The sequence below is a fragment of the Monodelphis domestica genome, chromosome 1 (genome assembly GCF_027887165.1).
Source record: "Monodelphis domestica isolate mMonDom1 chromosome 1, mMonDom1.pri, whole genome shotgun sequence".
Classification (NCBI taxonomy): domain Eukaryota; kingdom Metazoa; phylum Chordata; class Mammalia; order Didelphimorphia; family Didelphidae; genus Monodelphis; species Monodelphis domestica.
The window spans coordinates 394,410,729-394,431,010 of record NC_077227.1 but is presented as its reverse complement, the minus strand read 5'-3'; the positions used below and the strand labels follow the sequence as shown (position 1 = coordinate 394,431,010).

The 20,282-nt window shown below is 44.6% G+C and overlaps 1 protein-coding gene across 6 annotated transcripts in view; it reads right to left on the bottom strand.

Moving 5' to 3' along the window:
- Window positions 1–13,373: 13,373 nt before the first annotated feature.
- The window catches only part of RALY (RALY heterogeneous nuclear ribonucleoprotein), a 66,460-nt gene continuing 59,551 nt past the window's right edge, over window positions 13,374–20,282 (bottom strand). For 2 of the 6 annotated variants that reach the window (XM_007474213.3, XM_007474216.3), the window contains 4 exons: window positions 19,288–19,401; window positions 18,558–18,697; window positions 15,499–15,546; window positions 13,374–13,843 (listed from right to left, as the gene is read on the bottom strand). In XM_007474213.3, the coding sequence (XP_007474275.1) occupies window positions 15,502–15,546; window positions 18,558–18,697; window positions 19,288–19,401 (299 nt within the window). In that variant the 3' untranslated portion in view covers window positions 13,374–13,843; window positions 15,499–15,501. Of the gene's footprint in view, window positions 13,844–14,733; window positions 15,160–15,498; window positions 15,547–18,557; window positions 18,698–19,287; window positions 19,402–20,282 lie in introns of those variants that run through there. The other 4 variants (XM_007474214.3, XM_056811766.1, XM_007474215.3 and 1 more) reach the window with 2 other exon arrangements.

Genomic DNA, 20,282 nt, shown 5'->3' with positions numbered 1-20,282 from the left:
GATTCCCAGAAAGGTGGTAACTAGCAGATGTCTCTCCTGAGAGCTGTTGGACTTTTAGGACTTAACCCTTGCTTGGCTCCTTGGCAAGGTTGTGGCTGCACAGAAGAAAGGGTTGGTGATTGTGCCAAGGTGGGCAGAGATGGTGGGAATCAGCTAGGAAGTAGTTTCTTCCCTATCAGCCTCATTAGAATAGAACCAATTGGCACATCTGCTCCCCCACAAGGCCTGGGATTGGAATGTAGGTTGTTAAGGCTTTTAGATTCACATCCTTTGAGTTAAATATTGCAAGTATTAAATCCCATTTTAGAGAGGAGAAAGTGGGCTCTGGGGGACTGAATTGCTCTGGCTGACTGTGGGTGTGCCTAGCTCGAGGCAGATCAGTTTATCCAGCCATAAAGTCCTGAACATCTGCCACTGCCTCCTGGACATCAGCTACAGGCATCGGGAACAAAATTCATCATCTCAAACCTTCCTTGTCCTAATTCTCTGATTTCCATGAACAGGCCTGCCGTCCTTTCAGGGGCCCAGGTTCATTACCCTTGGCTGCACTCTGTCACCTCATATCCAGTCAGTTGCCAAGTTTCATTGCCTTTTACCCCCACAATATCCCAAGAATCTTTTTTTTTTTAAACCCTTACCTTCGGTCTTAGAATCAATACTGGATATTAAGAGTGGAAAGGGCTAGGCAATGGGGGGTTAAGTGACTTGCCCAGGGTCACACAGCTAGGAAGGAAGTGTCTGAGACTAGATTTGAACCCAGGACCTCCCATCTCTAGGCCTGGCTCTTAATCCACTGAGCCACCCAGCTGCCCCGAAGAATCTTTTTCATTCACAACATTTCTCCTGGTTAAGACTTCTCTTGTAAGAGCCTCCTCATTGGGTGTTTGTCTCCAAACCATTCTCTACAGTGGCCAAATTGATTTTCCTAAAGCATTAGTCTGTCTGATCATGTCACTCCCCTGCTCAAGAAGCTTCTGACTCCTCGTCTCTAGAACAAAATGCAACACTTGACTCTAGCCTGCCTTTCCACGTTTATGGCCTATTACACTCCATGTAGCCTGCATTCTACCCAAACAAGTCCACTTTCTGCTTTTGAAAAGGATGGCTCTCCTCCCTGGACTGTGCTCCCCTCTTCCCCTCTGCCCCATAAAACCCCCAGCCTCTTTAAGGCTCAGTTTATTTGCTGCTAAATTCAGTTCTTGCCCCCTTCCCTCTACCTGGCAACCCACTTCACCTGTAGACACGATTCTATTTTGAATTGCATTTTCTAGATTAATGTGGGCGCCCAGAATGCAAGCTCCAGGAGGGTAGAAGCTGGTCCATTTGTATTCCCAGCCTAGCACAGTGCCTGTCACATAGAGAGTGCTAAATAAATGCCACTTACAGGAACAGTGCCCGACACGAACCTTGGCTCACAGGTGAGCAGAAAGCAGCCCCAGGAGGCTGGACCATGGCTCTAGGAAAAGCAGGGACAGGACTAGCACCAAAGACAGAATGATCACCTGTGGCGGCCTGTTACTACTCCAGGCAAAATAGCAGATAACTATAGCAATTATTAAGTGACTACAGTATCCACAAGTCTGCTGGATGCTGGGGAAGCGACGCTTGGCTAAGGGGATTCCTACCTTTAGCAAGTTTATGAGGCTAGAAATGCGATGAGCTCTGATACAGGTGCAGGAGGTACTCTAGGAGATCGGAGAAGGAAGGGTAGTGCTGGGATTTGGGATCGCAGAACAGGGAATTAGGGTTCTGCCTACCAGCGCCATGCATTTGGACAAGCTTGAGAGGAAGGAGGGGGGCAGCAAATACGGCCCCCTCTGAGGCTTCTGGCTACGCTGGGGGGCAGAGAAGGGGCTGCGTGAGAAACGGTTCCCATACCGTCGCGTCTTAGGGCATCATCTCTGTGAAAGGCAGACACCTATCGGCCACCAGAGGGCAGCCTGCGCCTGCGATAGGGGCCTCTAGTCCTGGCCACGCCCTCAGCGGGCCTCGCTCGTTGGCATGGAAACAGCTATTCTGAGCTTCCCGGGCTATAGGCTTGCCTAGACCTGGTATGGATGTCTGTGGGGTTTCTTAGGGGATTCAGCTCCCTCGGACCTCCCCTATCCATCCAGCCTCCACATTGACCACAATTACCTTTCTGCTCTAAGGTTCCCATCCCTTTCTTTCTTAGGCATGTGCAGATTAAACTTGTTTTCCCCTAAATTAAACTCCTGACTCCTGTCTTACCAGCCCCCATTTCTAATTTAAATGATCTCTTATTGCTAATGGATGAGAGATAGATAACTATCTATGTCCATGTAGAGCAGTGATGGCAAACCTTTTAGAGACCGAGTGCCCAAATTGCACCCTCACTCTGTGTATGAGCCACCCCCTTGCCTCAGACAGGGGAGGAAGGAAACTCTCCCATTGGGCTGCTGAATAGAGGGGTGGGCATGTGAGAAATGTCCTCAGGTGTGATGGAGAGGGGGAGGGGAGTAGCCCCCTCTAGCACATGTGCCATAGGTTCACCAACATGGATCTAGACTATCATTTTGCAGCCCTTAAAAGTGCTATCTAAGCATCATTATTATTATAGTGCTCCTTTCTACAAGCCTTTCCAGCTACTTTTGGAAACTACCTCTAATGTGTCCTGTTTATACAGTCATCTGCATGTTTGTCTCTTCACATTAGGCTAGGTTCCGTGAGAGCAAGAGTTATCGTTGCCTTATATCTCCAGCGCTTAGCAAATAGTATGTCAGTCAACTTAGTGTGGCTATTGTAGTAAGCAATCAATGTCAAAACCAGAGGGATTTGGATACAAATTCTACCTCCAACTGGTGGTCAAGCTCTGACACATACAAGGTATGAGACCCTGGCTAGTTCACATAATCTTGTAGCATCCTCAGATGATTCTGTGAGACTCCAAATTACAGAATGGATGCCAGACTACCATAGTAGAGAGAATTCATTTTTTAATTTGTATTTTAATTTATTTTGTTAAATATTTCCTAATTATAATGGTAAACGGTATAAATGGTAAACCTTTTAGAGACTAAGTGCCGTGCTGTGCCCCTCTCCACCCTCACACTGGGTATGTCCCACCCTTTAGCCCCCCTCCCGCCCCCTTTACCCCACACAGGAGAGGTAGGAAGTGCTCCCATTGGGCTGCTAGGCAGAGAGAGGAGCAGGTGATGAATATCCTCAGTGAGTGTAGAGAGGGGAAGGGGAGTTGCCTGAGTGCTCTGCTCCCCTCCAGCTCTGTTGCCTGTGAGCTACCCACTTTACTCCCTGTGCTGCTGGGAAGAGGGTTGGGGGATGTTGTTAGGCATGGTGGAGAGAAAAAGAGGAGCAGCTCTGCCTGGGTCCCTCTGTCTTTCTAGTAAGGGAGGGAGGGTGGCCATGTGCCCACAGAGAGTGTTCTGTGTGCTGTCTTTGGCACCTGTGCCATAGATTCACCATCATTGCCCTACACCAATGAACTCATAGGTCCAATCACCTCTGGAAATGATAACAATGATTATTAATTCTCCTTGTTATCCTAGGAGGCAGTATGGTACAGTAACTGGAAGGTCAGAAAGACCCCAAAGGGGTCACATACCAGTTGTGTGCCTGTGGCCATGTCACTGACTAAGTCTTAGTTTCGTAGGAAACTCTAAAACTATACAAGGGGTCATTGTTTCTTCAAGTTTTTACAATATATTTTACAAATGTTTAAGATGCTTTTTTTAAAATGATGGACTTAGTGGTCACCTACAAACATCAATATTTCAATATGCAAAGAAAAAAAGAGCTTTGCATACGAGACCATGAACTTCTGTTGTATAGTTTTCTAAACGTGTATGTGAAATTGAACAAGAGTAAGAGACTGTCATTTGTGTCCCCCTTCCGAACTTCCCAAGAAGAGAAATTATATTTAAATTGCCAAGCTGCACCAGCAGAGGAATTTTCAACTCTAAATGATTCCCCCCACAGAATCACAGATGCAGGAAGAAAAGTACCCACATATATGTGCAAATATATACCCCCACATATGTACATATATGTGTTTATACACATACACCATGCAGAGACAGGGTGTCCCAAAAGTCTTAGTGTTAACTAATTAATATAACAATAACCCTTCTATTATAATATCATTTGTTATTATGTAGAATATATTATATAATATATATTACATAATATAACATATTGCTATTATAAAAATGAATATAATAAAATAAACTACTTTAAACTGCATAAAACTAATAAAAATGCATCAGAGCAGGTAGGTGCCTTAGTGGATAGAGAGCTAGACCTAGGGACAGGAGATCCTGGGTTCATATCTGGCCTCAGATACTTTCTGGCTGTGTGATCCTGAGCAAGTCACTTGATCCCGCATTGCCTCATCCTTTATACTTTTCTTCCTTGGAACCAATACTTAGTCGTGATTTTAAGATGGAAGGTAAAGGTTTAAAAAGAAATTGCACCAAGACTTTTGGGACATTCCATTTATATTGAGATATGGGTATATTTTTTAAGCTTCAGTAGTTTAAAAGCTACACTAAAACTTTGGGGACATGCTGTATATACATATATGTGTGTGTGTGTGTGCTTCTGTGTACATACCTATCACTAATTTTTATAAATATAGACTCTAGTTTTTTAAATTTCTTTAAAAATACTTGATTTTTTAAATTAATGTGTCCCTCTCACTATCACCTTACCCCAGTGATTAAATTTTTAAAAAACTATGAAAAACAAATTCCTCGATACATCTCTACATAGGGGGCAGCTGGGTGGCTCAGTGGATTGAGAGCCAGATATAAATATGGGAGACCCTAGATTCAAATCTGGCCTCAGACACTTCCTAGCTATGTGACCCTGGGCAAGTCACTTAACCCCCATCTCCCAGTCCTTACCACTCTTCTGCCTTAGAACCAATTCATAATATTGATTCTAAGACAGAAGGTAAGGGTTTTTAAAAAATGTATATCTACATAGTCCAGCAAAACAAATCCTGGAATCTGCTATGTACAAAAATGTCTGACTCCCCATTTAAATTTACCTCTTCAGTTTGGAATTATGCCCAAAGGCTATAAAGGAATGCATACTCTTTGATCCAGCAATACCACTACTAGATCTGTATCCCAAAGAGATTTTAAAAAATGGCGTGGGGAGCCTACTTATACAAAATATTTATAGCTGCGTTCTTTGTGGTGGCAAAAAAAATGTAAAATGAGGGGGTGTCCCTCGATTGGGGAATGGCTGAACAAATTGTGGTATATGTTGGCGATGGAATACTACTATGCTTTAAGGATTGATGAACTGGAGGAATTCCATGGAGACTGGAAGAACCTCAATGAACTGATGCAGAGAGTGAGAGGAGCAGAACCAGGAGAACACTAAGCAGTAACAACAATACTGTGGAATAATCAACTGTGGTAGACTGAGCTACTCTCAGCAATGCAATGATCCAGGACAATTCTGAGGGACTTGGGACAAAGAATGCTCTCCACCTGCAGAGAAAGAACTGTGGGAGTCAGAATGCAGATCAAAGCATACTATTTTTCACTTGTTTAATTGGGTTTGTTTAGGGTTTTGGTTTTATAAGATTATTACAAAAATGAATAATATGAAAATAGAATTTGAGTGATAGTATACATATAACCCAGTGGAATTGTTTGTTGGCTGGGGGGGGGGGGAGTCTTCCAGTTTCCTCTGAAATTGTATATTTTGTCATTTCTGTTGGCACAGGAATATTCCATTACATTCACATACCACAATTTGGTCAGCTACTCCCCAACGAGGAGACACCCTCTTTGCGTCTAATGTTTAGCTACCACAAAAGAGCTACTCCAAATATCTTTCACATAAAAGATTCTTTTTGTCTCTCTTTGATTCTTCCATAAATGACCTGGGAGATTATAAAGTGTTTTCTTGCAGGTTCTGACTGTCGGGCTATCTGCCCCCGCCTTTGTGAAGCAGACAGGGCAGAAGGTTAATTAACCCCATTTTATTTATTTTTTAAAATTTATTTTATTTTTTAATTTTTATTTGGTCATTTCCAAACACTATTCATTGGAAACAAAGATCATTTTCTTTTCCTCCCCCCTCTTCCCACCACCTCTCCCATAGCCCACGTGCGATTCCACTGAGTATCACATGTGTTCTTGATTCGAACCCATTTCCATGTTGTTGGTATTTGCATTAGTGTTCATTTAGAGTCTCTCCTCAGTCATATCCTCTCAACCCCTGTAGTCAAGCAGTTGCTTTTCATCGGTGTTTTTACTCCCACAGTTTATCCTCTGCTTGTGGATAGTGTTTTTTAGATCCCTGCAGATTGTTCAGGATCACTGCATTGCCACTAATGGAGACGTCCCATTACGTTCAATTGTACCAGAGTGTATCAGTCTCTGTGTACAATGTTCTCCTGGTTCTGCTCCTTTTGCTCTGCATCACTTCCTGGAGGTTGTTCCAGTCTCTATGGAATTCCTCCACTTTATTATTCCTTTTAGCACAATAGTATTCCATCACCAACATATACCACAATTTGTTCAGCCATTCCCCAAGTGAAGGGCATCCCCTCATTTTCCAATTTTTGGCCACCACAAAGAGTGCTGCTATGAATATTCTTGTACAGGTCTTTTTCCTTATTATCTCTTTGGGGTACAAACCCAGCAGTGCTATGGCTGGATCAAAGGGCAGACAGTCTTTTATCGCCCTTTGGGCATAGTTCCAAATTGCCCTCCAGAATGGTTGGATCAGTTCACAACTCCACCAGCAATGAATTAATGTCCCTACTTTGCCACATCCCCTCCAGCATTTATTACTTTCCATAGCTGTCATGTTAGCCAATCTGCTAGGTGTGAGGTGATACCTCAGAGTTATTTTGATTTGCATTTCTCTAATTATAAGAGATTTAGAACACTTTTTCATGTGCTTATTAATAGTTTTGATTTCTTTGGCTGAGAACTGCCTGTTCATGTCCCTTGCCCATTTATCAATTATTAACCCCATTTTAAAGATGAGGAGACTCAGGCTTGGAGAGCTAAAGAAATAGCTTATCTAGAGAACCCTGGCTCTTGAGAATATGCTATGTACTCTGCCTCTAAGCTGGCCCCAAGGAATGCTATTTCCCAATTTAATTGTAGGACCAGGAAAAAGCATTCATTTCACTTCAAAACCAAATTCTTCCAGCCTACCTTGGCTCCTAGATCCTGGCCTTGGGACCCATACCCTGGGCATCGAGGTTCTCTTTCTCCACTCCACTCTACCTATGTCTCTCCTTCCTCCAATGTTTAACTGTAGGAAGAAGAGACTCAAAGCCCTAACCTGGGACTTGGGCCTTTTCTATCCAGTTTTAAGAGCTCCTCCTCCCTCCCCCCACCCATATTAGTAGGGCCAGTAGCTCAAAGGATCCCCGCTGTCAATGGGAGACTACAGGACAACCCAATCCTGACTGTGTCTTGTCCGTGTCCTTCTTTAATCATCCACAGGGTTCAGTGAGCACCCTGGAGTCCTCCCTGGCTGCTGCTATTTAAATAGTTGGTGGGTGCTGCCTAGTTAGCTGGTCTCTTTCCTTTTCCCTATATAACTGGCCGTCTTCTTTCCCTGTCACATCAGTCAGTTAACAGCAAACATGTATTTGTAGTAAAGACTTTGTGGCACCCTTTTTTCAAGTCAGGATAAAAGGGTTTGATGCTCTTCTTTGGCACAAGTTGCAAATCATCCCTCACAGTGAACAGAATGGATGGTTATTTTCCAACCTTCATCCACCGCTCCCATGCGAACCCTTCAAACCTACGTGCTTGTTGTACACCTACATTCCATTTATTGGGGACTCCTAAGCACCAGTCCTTCCCCTCTAACCCAGAACTACTCCCTCTCTTGGGAGACTTGAGCCTTCTGAGCTCTGGTGCTCCCGGGCATCGTCTGGGCTGATGAGTGTCATGTGGCTCCCTCTAACTGGCCAGTGCTAGCCATGGTTCCCCATTCTGCCTTGGGCGTCTTACCATCCACCTTGCCATCCCAACATGACTGGAGGGCTAGGAACAGGGATGATGGTTGCCTCCAAGCACTTGAAAGGGCTGTCATGTACGGGAGGGATGTGAATTATTCTGCTTGGCTACAAAGGAGCAATGGCAGAAGTTCCCAAAAGGCTCCCAGGAACGATCTACCTCACAATCTCATCTGCTCAAAAGCGAGGAGGCTTTAACTGGGTTCCCCTTCTTTGAAGGTTTTTGAGCAGAGGCTGGACACCACCACTTGTCACGAATGTGATAGAGCTTCCTCTATTGGGCGGCTGTCGAGGTTCCTTCCAACTCTCCTCCTTCCTGCCCCATCCCCTTCCCCTATTCTTCTGGTTCTGGAACCACAATCAAATCAATACTACCATTGCTATCGGAAAGAGAATGTCAGTCAACTCATGTCATGGCTCCACTCACCCTCCCTAGGACTTCCCAAACCAAAATGCTACCTGACTACCACTTCCCTTTATATATTGGCAGGGACCGTCTTGCTTATGCATATGTATGCCCAGAGCTTCACACAGTGCTTGGCAATTAATAAACAGTTAATGAATGCTTTTCCATTCATTCATTTCTTTTCTGGTCACCTTGGGGAAGGCCCCACCCTCTGGGCTTCATTTCCTCCTCTGGACAATGAAGAGGTTAGATTGGATAATTTCCAAAGTGCAGTTCTAAATCCTAGGAACGCCACTAAGTCATGCACTATACCCAAAGGAAGAAGCAGTTATGAAAAGAATTACAAATCTGGCCTCAGACACATTCTGACTGTGATCCTGGCCAAGCCACTTAACCCTGTTTGCCTAGTCCTTGCCTTTCTGCTATAAGAGTTGTAGGTAGGTAGGTAGGTAAGTAGGTAGGTAGGTAGGTAGGTAGGTAGGTAGGAAGGAAGGAAGGAAGGAAGGAAGGAAGGAAGGAAGGAAGGAAGGAAGGAAGGAAGGAAGGAAGGAAGGAAGGAAGAAGGAAGGAAGGAAGGAAGGAAGGAAGGAAGGAAGGAAGGAAGGAAGGAAGGAAGGAAGGAAGGAAGGAAGGAAGGAAGGAAGGAAGGAAGGAAGGAAGGAAGATAGGAAGGTAGGAAGGTAGGAAGGAAGGAAGGAAGGAAGGGAGAAGGGAGGGAGGGAGGAAAGCATCAATAATCACCCCTGGCCCTCAAAAAATGTTAATTTTTGGTATCTTATGCTACACCTTTGTAGAGCCAAACTGTGTGTGTATGTATACATACATATATTTGACCCCAAGACTAAACACATTGACAAATACCAATGAAGTCATTTCTAATCCATTAGCATTGTTTCACAACCTCCTCAGTTGAGCCATCCTTAACACTCCAGCATCACAGGATGCCATCCAGAGCTGAAGGCCATCCAATCTAACAACTTCACTTTCAGATGAAGTAAACTGAGGCTCATATGTAAAAGCCACTAATTTGAACTTGGCTCATCTAGATTCTAGAGCATTACTTTTCTTTGTCTTCATAACAACTGTTACAAGGCAAAGGTTGGACGATTAGGATTAAATGATTTCTCAGAGTTGCACAGCTGGGAAATGTCTGAGGTCACATTTGAACCCAGGACCTCCCTTCTCCAGGTCGGCCTCTTAAATCTACTGAGCCACCTAGCTGCCCTCTAGCACAGGTCTTCCCACTGTACCACGTGGCCTCTCTCATAGTTAAGAATTGGTATCGTCTGGTTTTGTCTGAAAGGGCATTTCAACCCTTCGACTCTACCCTGGCTGCAGACATATAGGTAGGTAGGGTTCCCATTAGACCACAGATTGAGGGGGCAGCTTTCTGAATAAGGTAGGACTTTCCTGATTCAAACCGACTCTCCTTGGAAACAGCACAAAATATTCTATGATCATCGGTGCTAAAAGAGCTTAGAATGTAGGTAAATGTCAAAAAGGAACCCCCCCCCCAAACACACACACACACTCTGATGTGGCTTGACCAGTAGTAGCAGGGGGACTTCAAGATACAGATTATCTAGTCTTTCTTTTATTCACTTCCCTTCTGGGCAGATAGGAGGATGCTCTCTGTCCTGGCTCACTTCCCTCTGATAAGACAGAGCAGTAGAAAGCATTAATGTCCGCAATTTCTCTATGGACTCAAGTGGAGGGGGCTACTTTCCTAGCAGGCAAAGGATTGACTAGCAGTCTTATCCTTTTCTTTTCTCTTTTCTTCATTAGAAATAGAGAAGTCACTGAGTTTTTGTCAGAGGTCTCGATAGGCTTAAGACATCTATAATTGTTAATCCATTGCCATCTTCTTTTCAAGAGTAATTGACTTATTTCTAGGATTAGCTAGGAATTCTGTTTTCAACACAAAATATTTTTTTTAAAATACTGACACATTTGTATCGAGTTAGAAATTTCTCCTGGTCTTCGGGATGTGCCTCAACATACACAAGTTAATATGCTTGTTATTGAGTTGGGAATTCCCCCTGTGGTTTATGTGCTTCAGGGTGACCATTGTGCACCTTTCTCAACTTAGCAAAATTGTGACATTATTTTGTGGAGTTCAGTTTCCATATACTTTTTTTTTTTAACCTTCACCTTCCACATGAAAATCAATACTGTGTATTGGTTCCCAGGCAGCAGTAAGGGCTAGGCAATGGGGTTAAGTAACTTGCACAGGGTCACATAGGTAGGAAGTGTCTGAATTCATATTTGAACCCAGGACCTCCCATCTCTAGGCCTGGCTCTTAAATCCACTGAGCCAACCAAGCTGCCCCCTCCATACACTCTTATGACCATTGCCTAGAGAATTCTGAAAGTGCTCAGATTTGAAGTACAGATATGAGAAGGGCAACAGATCACCTAGTGCAATTCCCTTGAAATCTTTCCAGGAGTTCAGATCCCTCTCTACAGGTAAATTCTTCTTCCTGGGAAACAACCAAGTGTCACATAGAGATGATGGATCAAAGCCGATTTTCTCCATCTACTCCATGGCATCTGGCCAGGTTCTTCACCCTGTTCGTTTCCTTTTCTTTACTGGTTCAAGAATTTTTGAGACCAACAAGTGCTCCCCTCAGACATGAGTGAGTGGAAATCATCAGTTTAGAATTGGAAGATATTCTTAAGAGATCAATTGGTCCAACCCCTTCATTTTACAGGTGAGGAAACTGAGGCCCAGAATGCTAAAGTTATTTGAAGTCACAAAGGGATGAGGAGGAATCAAAATCAGGTTATCTAATGTCAATCCCAGAACTCTTCAATACATCCCAGTGACAGGTCCTAAACTGGAATGTGTTGTCTGAATGATAAGTCTAGTTTGGGGGGTAGAGGAGGTTTCTGTGTTCCTCATGCTCAAAGAAATGAAGCCCTAGAGAGCAGATCACTCAATTCTGAGTAATCTGAGCCTGAAACACCTGGGGATGTCCCTAGGGCCCTAGTTAACCTTTGAGGCCTGGATGACTTGGAATCTGCAGCACAAATTGGGCCTTGGATGGGGTCAGCCTGTGGTTCAGGAACCAATGAACCTCTCCTCAGATATCAATCCTCCCCTAACACTAAGGATTTCACAAGGGGCATGCTGGGGAGAAAGGGAAAGATCCTGCCTCCTCCAGTTGCCTGGGCCAGGCTGATGGGAGACTGGTTCCACGTTTCCTCAGTGTATTCCACAATGCCAATTCTGGAAGGGCCCTCATCTGACCCACCCCCTCACTGCATTCTTAGATGGGCAAACTACAGCCCAGAGAAGGTAAAGGACTTGTCCTGGATCCCATAGTTAGTTACAGCTTACTTCTCTCTGGGCCTCTTCCTTCATTGGCACTTTGGCTCCAGCAGCAATTTCCAAGTCTTTCAAATCCACGGCAATGGATGCTCTGCCTGGACGCCCTTGCTGGCCTCTGAAGCTGCTGGCATTCACACGTACAAATACACACAAGCGTGCATGCCACGGTGAATTGACAGTCAGGCCTGGTAACGCCCTGTAACATTATCCCTAAATATGTGGCTGGCCTGTGGTGGAGAGCTGAGTCCAGACTCGCTAGCCCTGAAAAATCTCACTGGAGAATGACAATCCCAGCAGAGGAAAAGGATGGAGCCAACTGTCCGGGGATGGAGGAAAGGAACCAAGCAGAGGGTTGACAAAAGATAAGTGTTTTAATAACGAGAAATCATAGAATCCCAGAGTTGGAAGAGTAAAGTCAAATCTCCTACCCAGTGCACCCATGCCCTCTAACAGCACACATCCCTGAGAAGACTAGCTAATGCTTGAAGACCTCCAGTGAGGGGGAAATATTAAAGTAGCCCATTGCCTTGTATTGCTCAAACTGTACAGCAAGCTGCCCCTCATGTGGAGCCCGTTTCCCAGTTCCCCTTGCAATGGCCCCTAAGACCAAGTAGGACAAACCCAACCCGTCTTTATTAATGCCCATCTTTCTGGTATCTGAAGTCAAGTCTTTATATCTCCCTGGTTCTTTCAGAGGATCTGTGCAGCACTTAAGTTTCCAGTCCTCCCTCCATCCTTGCCATGACCTTGCCTTGACATGACCCAGTTTGTCTGCTTTTTCTAATGTGGTCCTAGACCTGGACACAGCTTGCATATATGATCTGACGGGGGCAGAGAACATGAATATGCTCATCCCTTTGGATGCTGGGTCTCTATCACATGTATCTGTGGCCTAAAGTCATCGTAACCTTTTGGGCTGCCTTATTCACACTATTAATGCATATTAAGCTGGTGATCTCAAATGCCCATTTAATTAACCCCTATTTAATCCTATCTCCTCCAATCATGAACTCAGGATCATAGGATTTAGTCCTGGAAGGGGACCTTAGAGACCGAATGCAATTGGCTTTTGTTTTTTTAAACCTTGTGTATTTTTTTAAAACCCTTACCTTCCATCTTGGAGTCAATACTGTGTATTGGCTCCAAGGCAGAAGAGTAGGAAGGGCTAGGCAATGGGGGTCAAGCGACTTGCCCAGGGTCACACAGCTGGGAAGTGTCTGAGGTCAGATTTGAACCTAGAACCTCCCGTCTCTAGGCCTCCACTGAGCTACCCAGCTGCCCCTGTATTGTGTATTTTTAAATATGTGTATTGGCTCTAAGGTGACTTGCCCAGGGTCACACAGCTGGGAAGTATCTGAGGCCACATTTGAACCCAAGACCTCCGGTCTCTGGGCCCGAATCTCAATCCACTAAGCTGCAACTGGCTTTTTGTACCCAATCTTAGCACTTTCCATCTACCCTTATTCAATTCAATTTGATTATGAAGATCCACCATTCCAGCCTGCTGAGATGTTTTAGGGAACCAAATTCTGTTTTCCAGCAGATTCATAATTCCCTCCTAGCTTTGAATAATTTGACAAGCAACTCTCTGCGTTAATAATGCCAATGGTATGAAAGATGGCTCTGAAGACAAACACAGCATCCAATCTGCCTGAACATTCAGGATCCAAACTCTTTTATTATCAGGGTCATTGTGAAGTCCCCGCCTTGTGGATTGCCCTCCCCAAACCCCTAGAAAATCCCAAAGCCCTGCAGTGTCCTGGTCCAGGATATAATACAGCTTCTGTGCTCTGCCCAGCCAGTCCCAGGCAGGAAGGAAGGCAGTTAGTTGAGGGGCTGAGGGGTGGGAGGTTGGGGGAGAGATTTCCTGCTATCTGCTCCAGCAGGAAGGTGCCCAGGTGAGCTGCTGAGGGTACCAGGTCCATCTGGAGAAGGGGCTGGCTGGATTTGGCACTGATGGGTGACAGGTGGGTAGAAGCCGTCGGACCCACAGTTCTCCTCCGCTGCCCAGTTGGGGATGATGGCACCTGGGGGGTGGGGGGTGATGGGTGCCTGGCTCAGAGGGCCAGGGTCAGGGTTTGCCCTCATACCGTCCTCCTCGGGTCAGCCTGCAGTCCCTCCTATCCCGCTGTGAGAATGGAACATAAGGAAGAAACACTGGTTTGAAGCACAACAGAGCAGGATGTTTGGAGGCTATGAATGGGTCAGTTCCTGACTGGGGTTTCTCATCGAGTATGGACATGAAAGCACCACTGAAACGGGGAGTATTGGGGAAGTTTGCATCCTAGTGAGAAGCATATTGAGAAGCCATGAGGTAGAGCGGGAAAAGCCTGGGGCCTGGGTTTGGGAGAGCTGGTCTGAGTCCTGGGCCAAATCATTTTCCCTCTATGAGCCTCAGTCTTCTCCTGTGTAAAGTGGGGCTAATAATCCTTGCATTACCTGTCTTATAAGACAGTTTTGAAGAAAGTGCTACAAGAAAATCAGTGCAGTGTAGAAAGCCTTGGATTTGAAATGAGGAAAGAGCTGGAATCAAATCCTACCTCCAATACTCATTGGATGTACAACTATGGGCAACCACTTAAATGCCTTGGTTTAATCTATAACATAGGGCTATTTACATTCCAAATACCTACCTGAGGAGGTTGTTGTGAGGATAAAATGAGATGTGGGAAAAGAGCTCTGAAACCCTTAAAAAGCTGTACTAAACACCAGCCATTATTACTAAACAAATAGCAGCAGCTGCTTATTATTCCTTTTCTTTCATAGTCTTACAAAAAAAGGGAAAGTGAGGTGTTGGGGGTCAGCTGGGATAGGACACAAGTGTCTTGGAAACAAAGTCAGCAATTTCCAAGTTCAAATCCAACTCCAGACACTTGTTAGCTCTCTGACCTCCCCTCCCTCCCTCCCAGCAAGTCATTTAACTTGGCTTAGTCTCAGTTTCTTCATCAGAAAAAGGGGATAACAAAAACATCACACAGGGATGTTGTCAGGATCAATGAGAGAATATATGTCAGGCACTTTTATAAATGTTAGCAATTATTTATTAATAATGGTGACCTAGTGGCACAGTTGAGCACTGGGGAGGGAGCATTGACAATAAGGCATGAGGCAGTGGACGGAGCTGAACTTGGACACAGGAAGGACTGGGGTCAAATCCTGCTCAATACATTGGCTATGTGACTCAGCCCCTTTGGGCTTGAGATTCCTCATACGTAAAATGCTCTGAATCTATGTCCCTTCCTGTCCAGTAGGTCAGAGACAGAGGGGAAAAAAAAACCAAACAAACAACTCTCCATCAGCTTTAAGATGAGATTTAAGGGCTTCTCCTGATGCAATTTAATGCTTCTTTAGTTGGATGCAAGATGCTGAGGACATTTCATCCTTGAGAAAAGAATCCTGGGTTGCCTAGAGAAGGATGAGTGGCAGGTGGGGAGGATTAATGTCCTGGAGAAGGAAAAGGGGCATTTTTTTATGGCTTAAGAGGTCCTGGACACCATCTCAGGCCTGTGGAGCAAGGTCAGGTTAGGGAGTAGAAAGGAAAGTCAGGCCCCAACCACTGACAAGCACTCACTTAACCCACCTTAATAATCACTGTGAGAAGCCCATGACTGGGAACGGGGTGAATGGAGAGGGAAGATGGTCTTATTACAGTATTCTTGTCAGTGCTGGAAAAACTGACTTCAGGCTAGAGGTCCTTTGATGGGACCCCATAAGACCTCCATGAAACCAAATTCCAGCCCAGCCCACCCTCCTCCCAAACCTCAGTCCCTCCAGGCCTCATACCATTTACTGTAGAGTCAGTTCATCCAGCTCTGTGTATCGGCTGTTGTCCTGAGAGAGGGGAGGGGACAGTGGAGGGAGGGAGACAATAGGTTAACACACATGAAGGGTTATGTTCAGTTTGGGGTTTGTGTTTTTGTGAAGGGCACTGACAAGATGGAACACACAGAAGAGAACAGGATGAACAGTAGAGTCTGGGTCATATGATTCATTGAAGAAACCAGGGGGTTTTAGCCTGAGAAGTAAAGGACTTCATGGAGATGTGATTTCTGACCTCAAAGATCTGAAGAGCTATCATGGAGAAGAGGAGTTGATTTGTACTTTGAAAGGCAAAATCAGGATAAGTGGAAGAGGGGGCAAGTAGAAGAGAAGGAAATCTACAGGGAAGTACATTTTGGCTCAATAGTTAAAGGAATCCACTATCCAACAATGGGATGGGGCTGCCTTGAAAGACATGGAACTCCTCAATATTATCAATAATCAGAGATGCCAATTAAAGTCACTCTTAGGTTGTTTTACTATACTTCAAACTAGAAAAAAATAATTAAAAGGAAACCCAACAGTGGCAGAGTTCTGGAATAATAGGTATCCTCCCCTCATTCACCACTGGTGGAAATGCAGACAATGCAGAATCTTTTCTGAGTGCCATCTAGTACAAAATTTAAGTAGTACAAATAATCCCACTGTTGGGAATACATCCCATGAGTGTTATAAAAAAATAAACGAGCTATCTGCGTAAAGATTTTCAAAGTCACATTATCTATAACTGTAAAAAACTGGAAAGGTCCTAAATGCCCAACAATAAGAAGAAAATTAAATAGGAAGTAGCCTATTAATGTAATGGAATACTATAGTGCAGTTAACACAAGTATGAAAAATCAAAGAAAGTTTGGAAAGATCTTTACATAATAATGCAAAGTAAGAAAAATGATCAGAACAAGAAGAGTGTACAGAGGAACTCTGACCATAAAAAAGAAAAAATAAATGAAAATGAATGGTTGAAAAATCCTGATGAAAAAATATGGTACCTAAAAGGAGCTGAAATTAATGTAAATGTTAACAGTCACTAAACCAAACTTAGGTGGTGATATTAATGTTAAGCTTTTTTTTTTTAAACCTTTACCTTCCATCTTGAAATCAATACTGTGTATTGGTTCCAAGGCAGAAGAGTGGTAAGGGCTAGGCAATGGGGGTCAAGTGACTTGGCCAGGGTCACACAGCTGGGAAGTGTCTGAGACCAAATTTGAACCTAGGACTGAGGACCTCCTGACTCTAAATACACTGATACCCAGCTTTTAACAGAACATTTAAAAAGAGAGAGAAGGGAAAGATAATCTAATCATTGGAGAATTCAAGGAGAGACAGTAAAATATAGGATAAACTAGAAACCTTGAGCCCTTCTAACTTAAAGAATCTATGCTTGGTGTGCAACTATGGCCTTCTAGCAAAAGAACTGCCCATGGGCAATGCTGCTGTGCTATACACATTGGCTATGGTTGGTCAGGTAAGAGAAGAGAGGCTAAAAGAAAACAGGAGAAATCAGATGGACTTAAGACTCCTCAGTACCCTGCACATAGTGGGTCCTCAATAAACCATTTCATAATCTCAGTGTTGGAAGTGGCCTTGAAGAGCTTAATCTACTCCAAGCAGCCTCTTTATATCATCAAGGGAGCAGGGTGGGAGTGTGCGTCTGGCCTCTGCCTGAACAAAGGACACCAGCTACACAAAAGCAGCTTATGCCACTACATTTCATCGGACAGATGGGAGTAGTTTTGGACTTTGGGGCCTCCAGACCTTGACTGAGAAAAAACAGAGAAGGCCCATGGGGTTGTGGAAAGAAATCTGGAGAGGTGATAGGATTCTAGTCTTCGAGCTGTCTTTGTGTGGCCTCCCTCAGGCTTGGTTTCTTCTTCTTGAAAATGAAGGATTTGGCTTAAGCAGTCTCTACAACTACTTCCAGCTCAGATGCTCTACATCTGCAGCATGAATCAAGGCCAGAGTTGGAGGATGAGGTGGTGGGGCAGGAAGCCCAAGGTCACATGGCATACCATCTGAAAAGTGTTCCTCTTAACAGGGATTGTTTTTACCTTTCAGCATGGGACAGAATTTAATATTACAACTACTTGTAAGTTCTTTTGAGTTCCTGTGACTCAGATTTTTTGAATGAAGTTTATGTTTCTATCCTATTCAATGTACAATGATAATTTCTAAAAGGAAATTATATTGGAAACTAGGCACTGGAATTTATTTAAATGTAAATCTATACTGAGCAAAGTTTCAACGGTTAAATTGAGTTCAATGCTAGGTTTTTAATAAAACACAAAAGAAAAGAAAGAAAACAGATGGTGGCTTAAGAGCCCCTGAGATCCCGGAAGCATCACTCAGTTTGTAGTTTCCAAGCCCATTTCTGTGTGTGGGTACATACGGTTCCTTGGGCTATGGGTTTGCCAGAAGAACTGACAGTGAATCTTTTGGGTGGTTTGTCTGTGTCTTGGCCTGACTGCTGAGCTTGCTCCATGGCTCTTGGGCCCCCAGGCTCATGGTCACTACCCCCCCCCCACAAGCTGCCAGTGACTGACCCCTGCCTCCCCCACGAGAAAAATTTACTTGGTTTTTATTTTGTATATAATTATCTATGCACATAGATATGATAGCTAATACATAGCTGTGTACATGCTGGGATGGTTTTGTTTGGGGTTTTGTTTTTGGTCTTTGAGCCAGGAAACAAAGTCAGGGAGACAAGGGCATAGACTAGGTCCAGAAGCTGGGAAAGGGACAGGAATTGGGAGAAATGGGCAGGGACAGTTGGGGGGGGGGGGGAGGAGCAGGGGCAGATAGAAGGAAGCAAGAACTAGGAGAGGAGTAGGGACAGGTAGGCTCTGGAAGGAAACTTCTTTCCCCCACATTGGATCAAAATGAATACCTGAAAGCCACCTGTCCAGGTGCCTCTTACAGGGTGGGGGTGGGGGTACGGACCTCCAAGGCTTTTAGTTTTAGGCAAACATTGGAGACTGAAGGTTGGACACTCAGGGGCCCAGTTTTTGTCCTCCCTTGACCCTCACCAAGTCTTCGAAGTCATCCTGAGCCAGCGCCTCATCACCTTCATCCCCAGGCAACAATTCTTCCAAGGGTGTCTCTGCCTCAGAAGCTGTGTCCTCCTGAATGGCCTCACTTTTCTTGCCATCACTCTTCTTCTTGCCATCTTTGCAGGGAGGGGGAAGGGGAGAAGCAAAGGCTCAGAGCAGGATGGCTCCCTATGGCATCATAAGCTGGATCAGGGAGAGCTTGGCCCATAGGAGGGCATTGAGGCCTCTGGGAGCCTGGTCAGGAAACCCTAATTTTACCTGTCATCACTTTTCTCTTAGATGCTCCCTTCCCCACTAGTGACCACAGCAGCCAACTAATAAAAGATCGCTGGAATAAAGTGAAACCAGTCTCAGAGCCCCACATTTTTAGAACTAAGGGTCTTGGAATGGCTTTCAGATAGATGAGGCCCCTCCCCTTATATGCCCAGAAATATCAGAACACAGACCTGAGAATTAAGCTACCTGAGTCATCTAGCGCAAGCCCAAATTTTGCAAAGTGACTTGTCCAACATCACACAGGCAGTAAATGGAAGAAGTAGAATTTTAACCTAGGGTCTCTGGCTGTAAAGCTAGTCTTCTTTCTGTTCTCCCAAGCTATCTTCTTTATCCCCAAGCTGCTTCCCTTCCCTCTCCTTTATTCCCTGTACTTCCTTGAGACTGAGCTAGGGAACAAGCTCCTCAAGAAGCAGGAATGGAAGGCTCTCACCTGTGCCAGGACTCTGCTCCTCCGAGATCTGGTCCAGCCGCCCCAGTAGGGCCTCAATGTTGTACTTGATTTGGGTCAGTTCTGTTTTGATGGTCTGCAGTTCAGTACATTTCACTGGTGGTACAAGGGAAGATCAATAAGCAGGGAGTCAAGACTATCAGATCTTTAACTGACAATTTCTGCTCTCAGGGCAAACAAGAGTAAGGGGCTCTCTTACAGTACCATCTCCTGGAGGAAGAAATCCACTCCAGGTCACCACAATATTTCTAAACTGTTCAAAATGAAAAACTGAGTGCTGGGAGGAAACCGATGCCAAGGATAAGGTCTGGCAGAGGAGAAAGAGGGCTCCTGGATGGTGCTGAGCTCTGAATTTCACACCCTAGGACAAAATATTAATGGCTCTTCCCTAGTTATGACTAAGGCTGAACTCTATGTAGAGCTGGCTCCTTGAGCTGGGCTACCAAAAGCAATCTTCACTGGGTCTCAATGGCTTCAGGGAAGCTGCATGAGGGCTTTGTCTTAGGCCCTAAACTAGGCCTTTATATTGTTTTCTGATTTAAGAAACCTGGAGTCCAGGAAGCTGAGATAGGCTTCAACCTCTCAGTATGTGGCCCTTGGGGCTTCAGTATGAAAAAGTAGAAACTGTTGGTATTAAGAATCTTTGACCTTTGTCCTCCATGGTGTGTCCTAATCTTACCCATCTAAATCTTCTTGGCCTCCAGACCCCGAGTAAATAAATAAATCAGACTACCTTCTCCTCATCCCCTGTCATCATAGTGTTTAAGTTATTCCTTATACTTAACCCAATCTTGGAGTCCTATAAGCATCATTGTTTACTCACATTCTAATACTTCTAAAAGTTTCACAAAGTGCCTTCCTCTTAATAACCTTGCAAAATAGGAAATGTAAGGAGTAGTGTACTCTTTGTGGGGGCAGGGATATAGGTCCAGAGAGGTGAAGTGATTTCTCCAGGGTAGACTACACTACAGGACTGA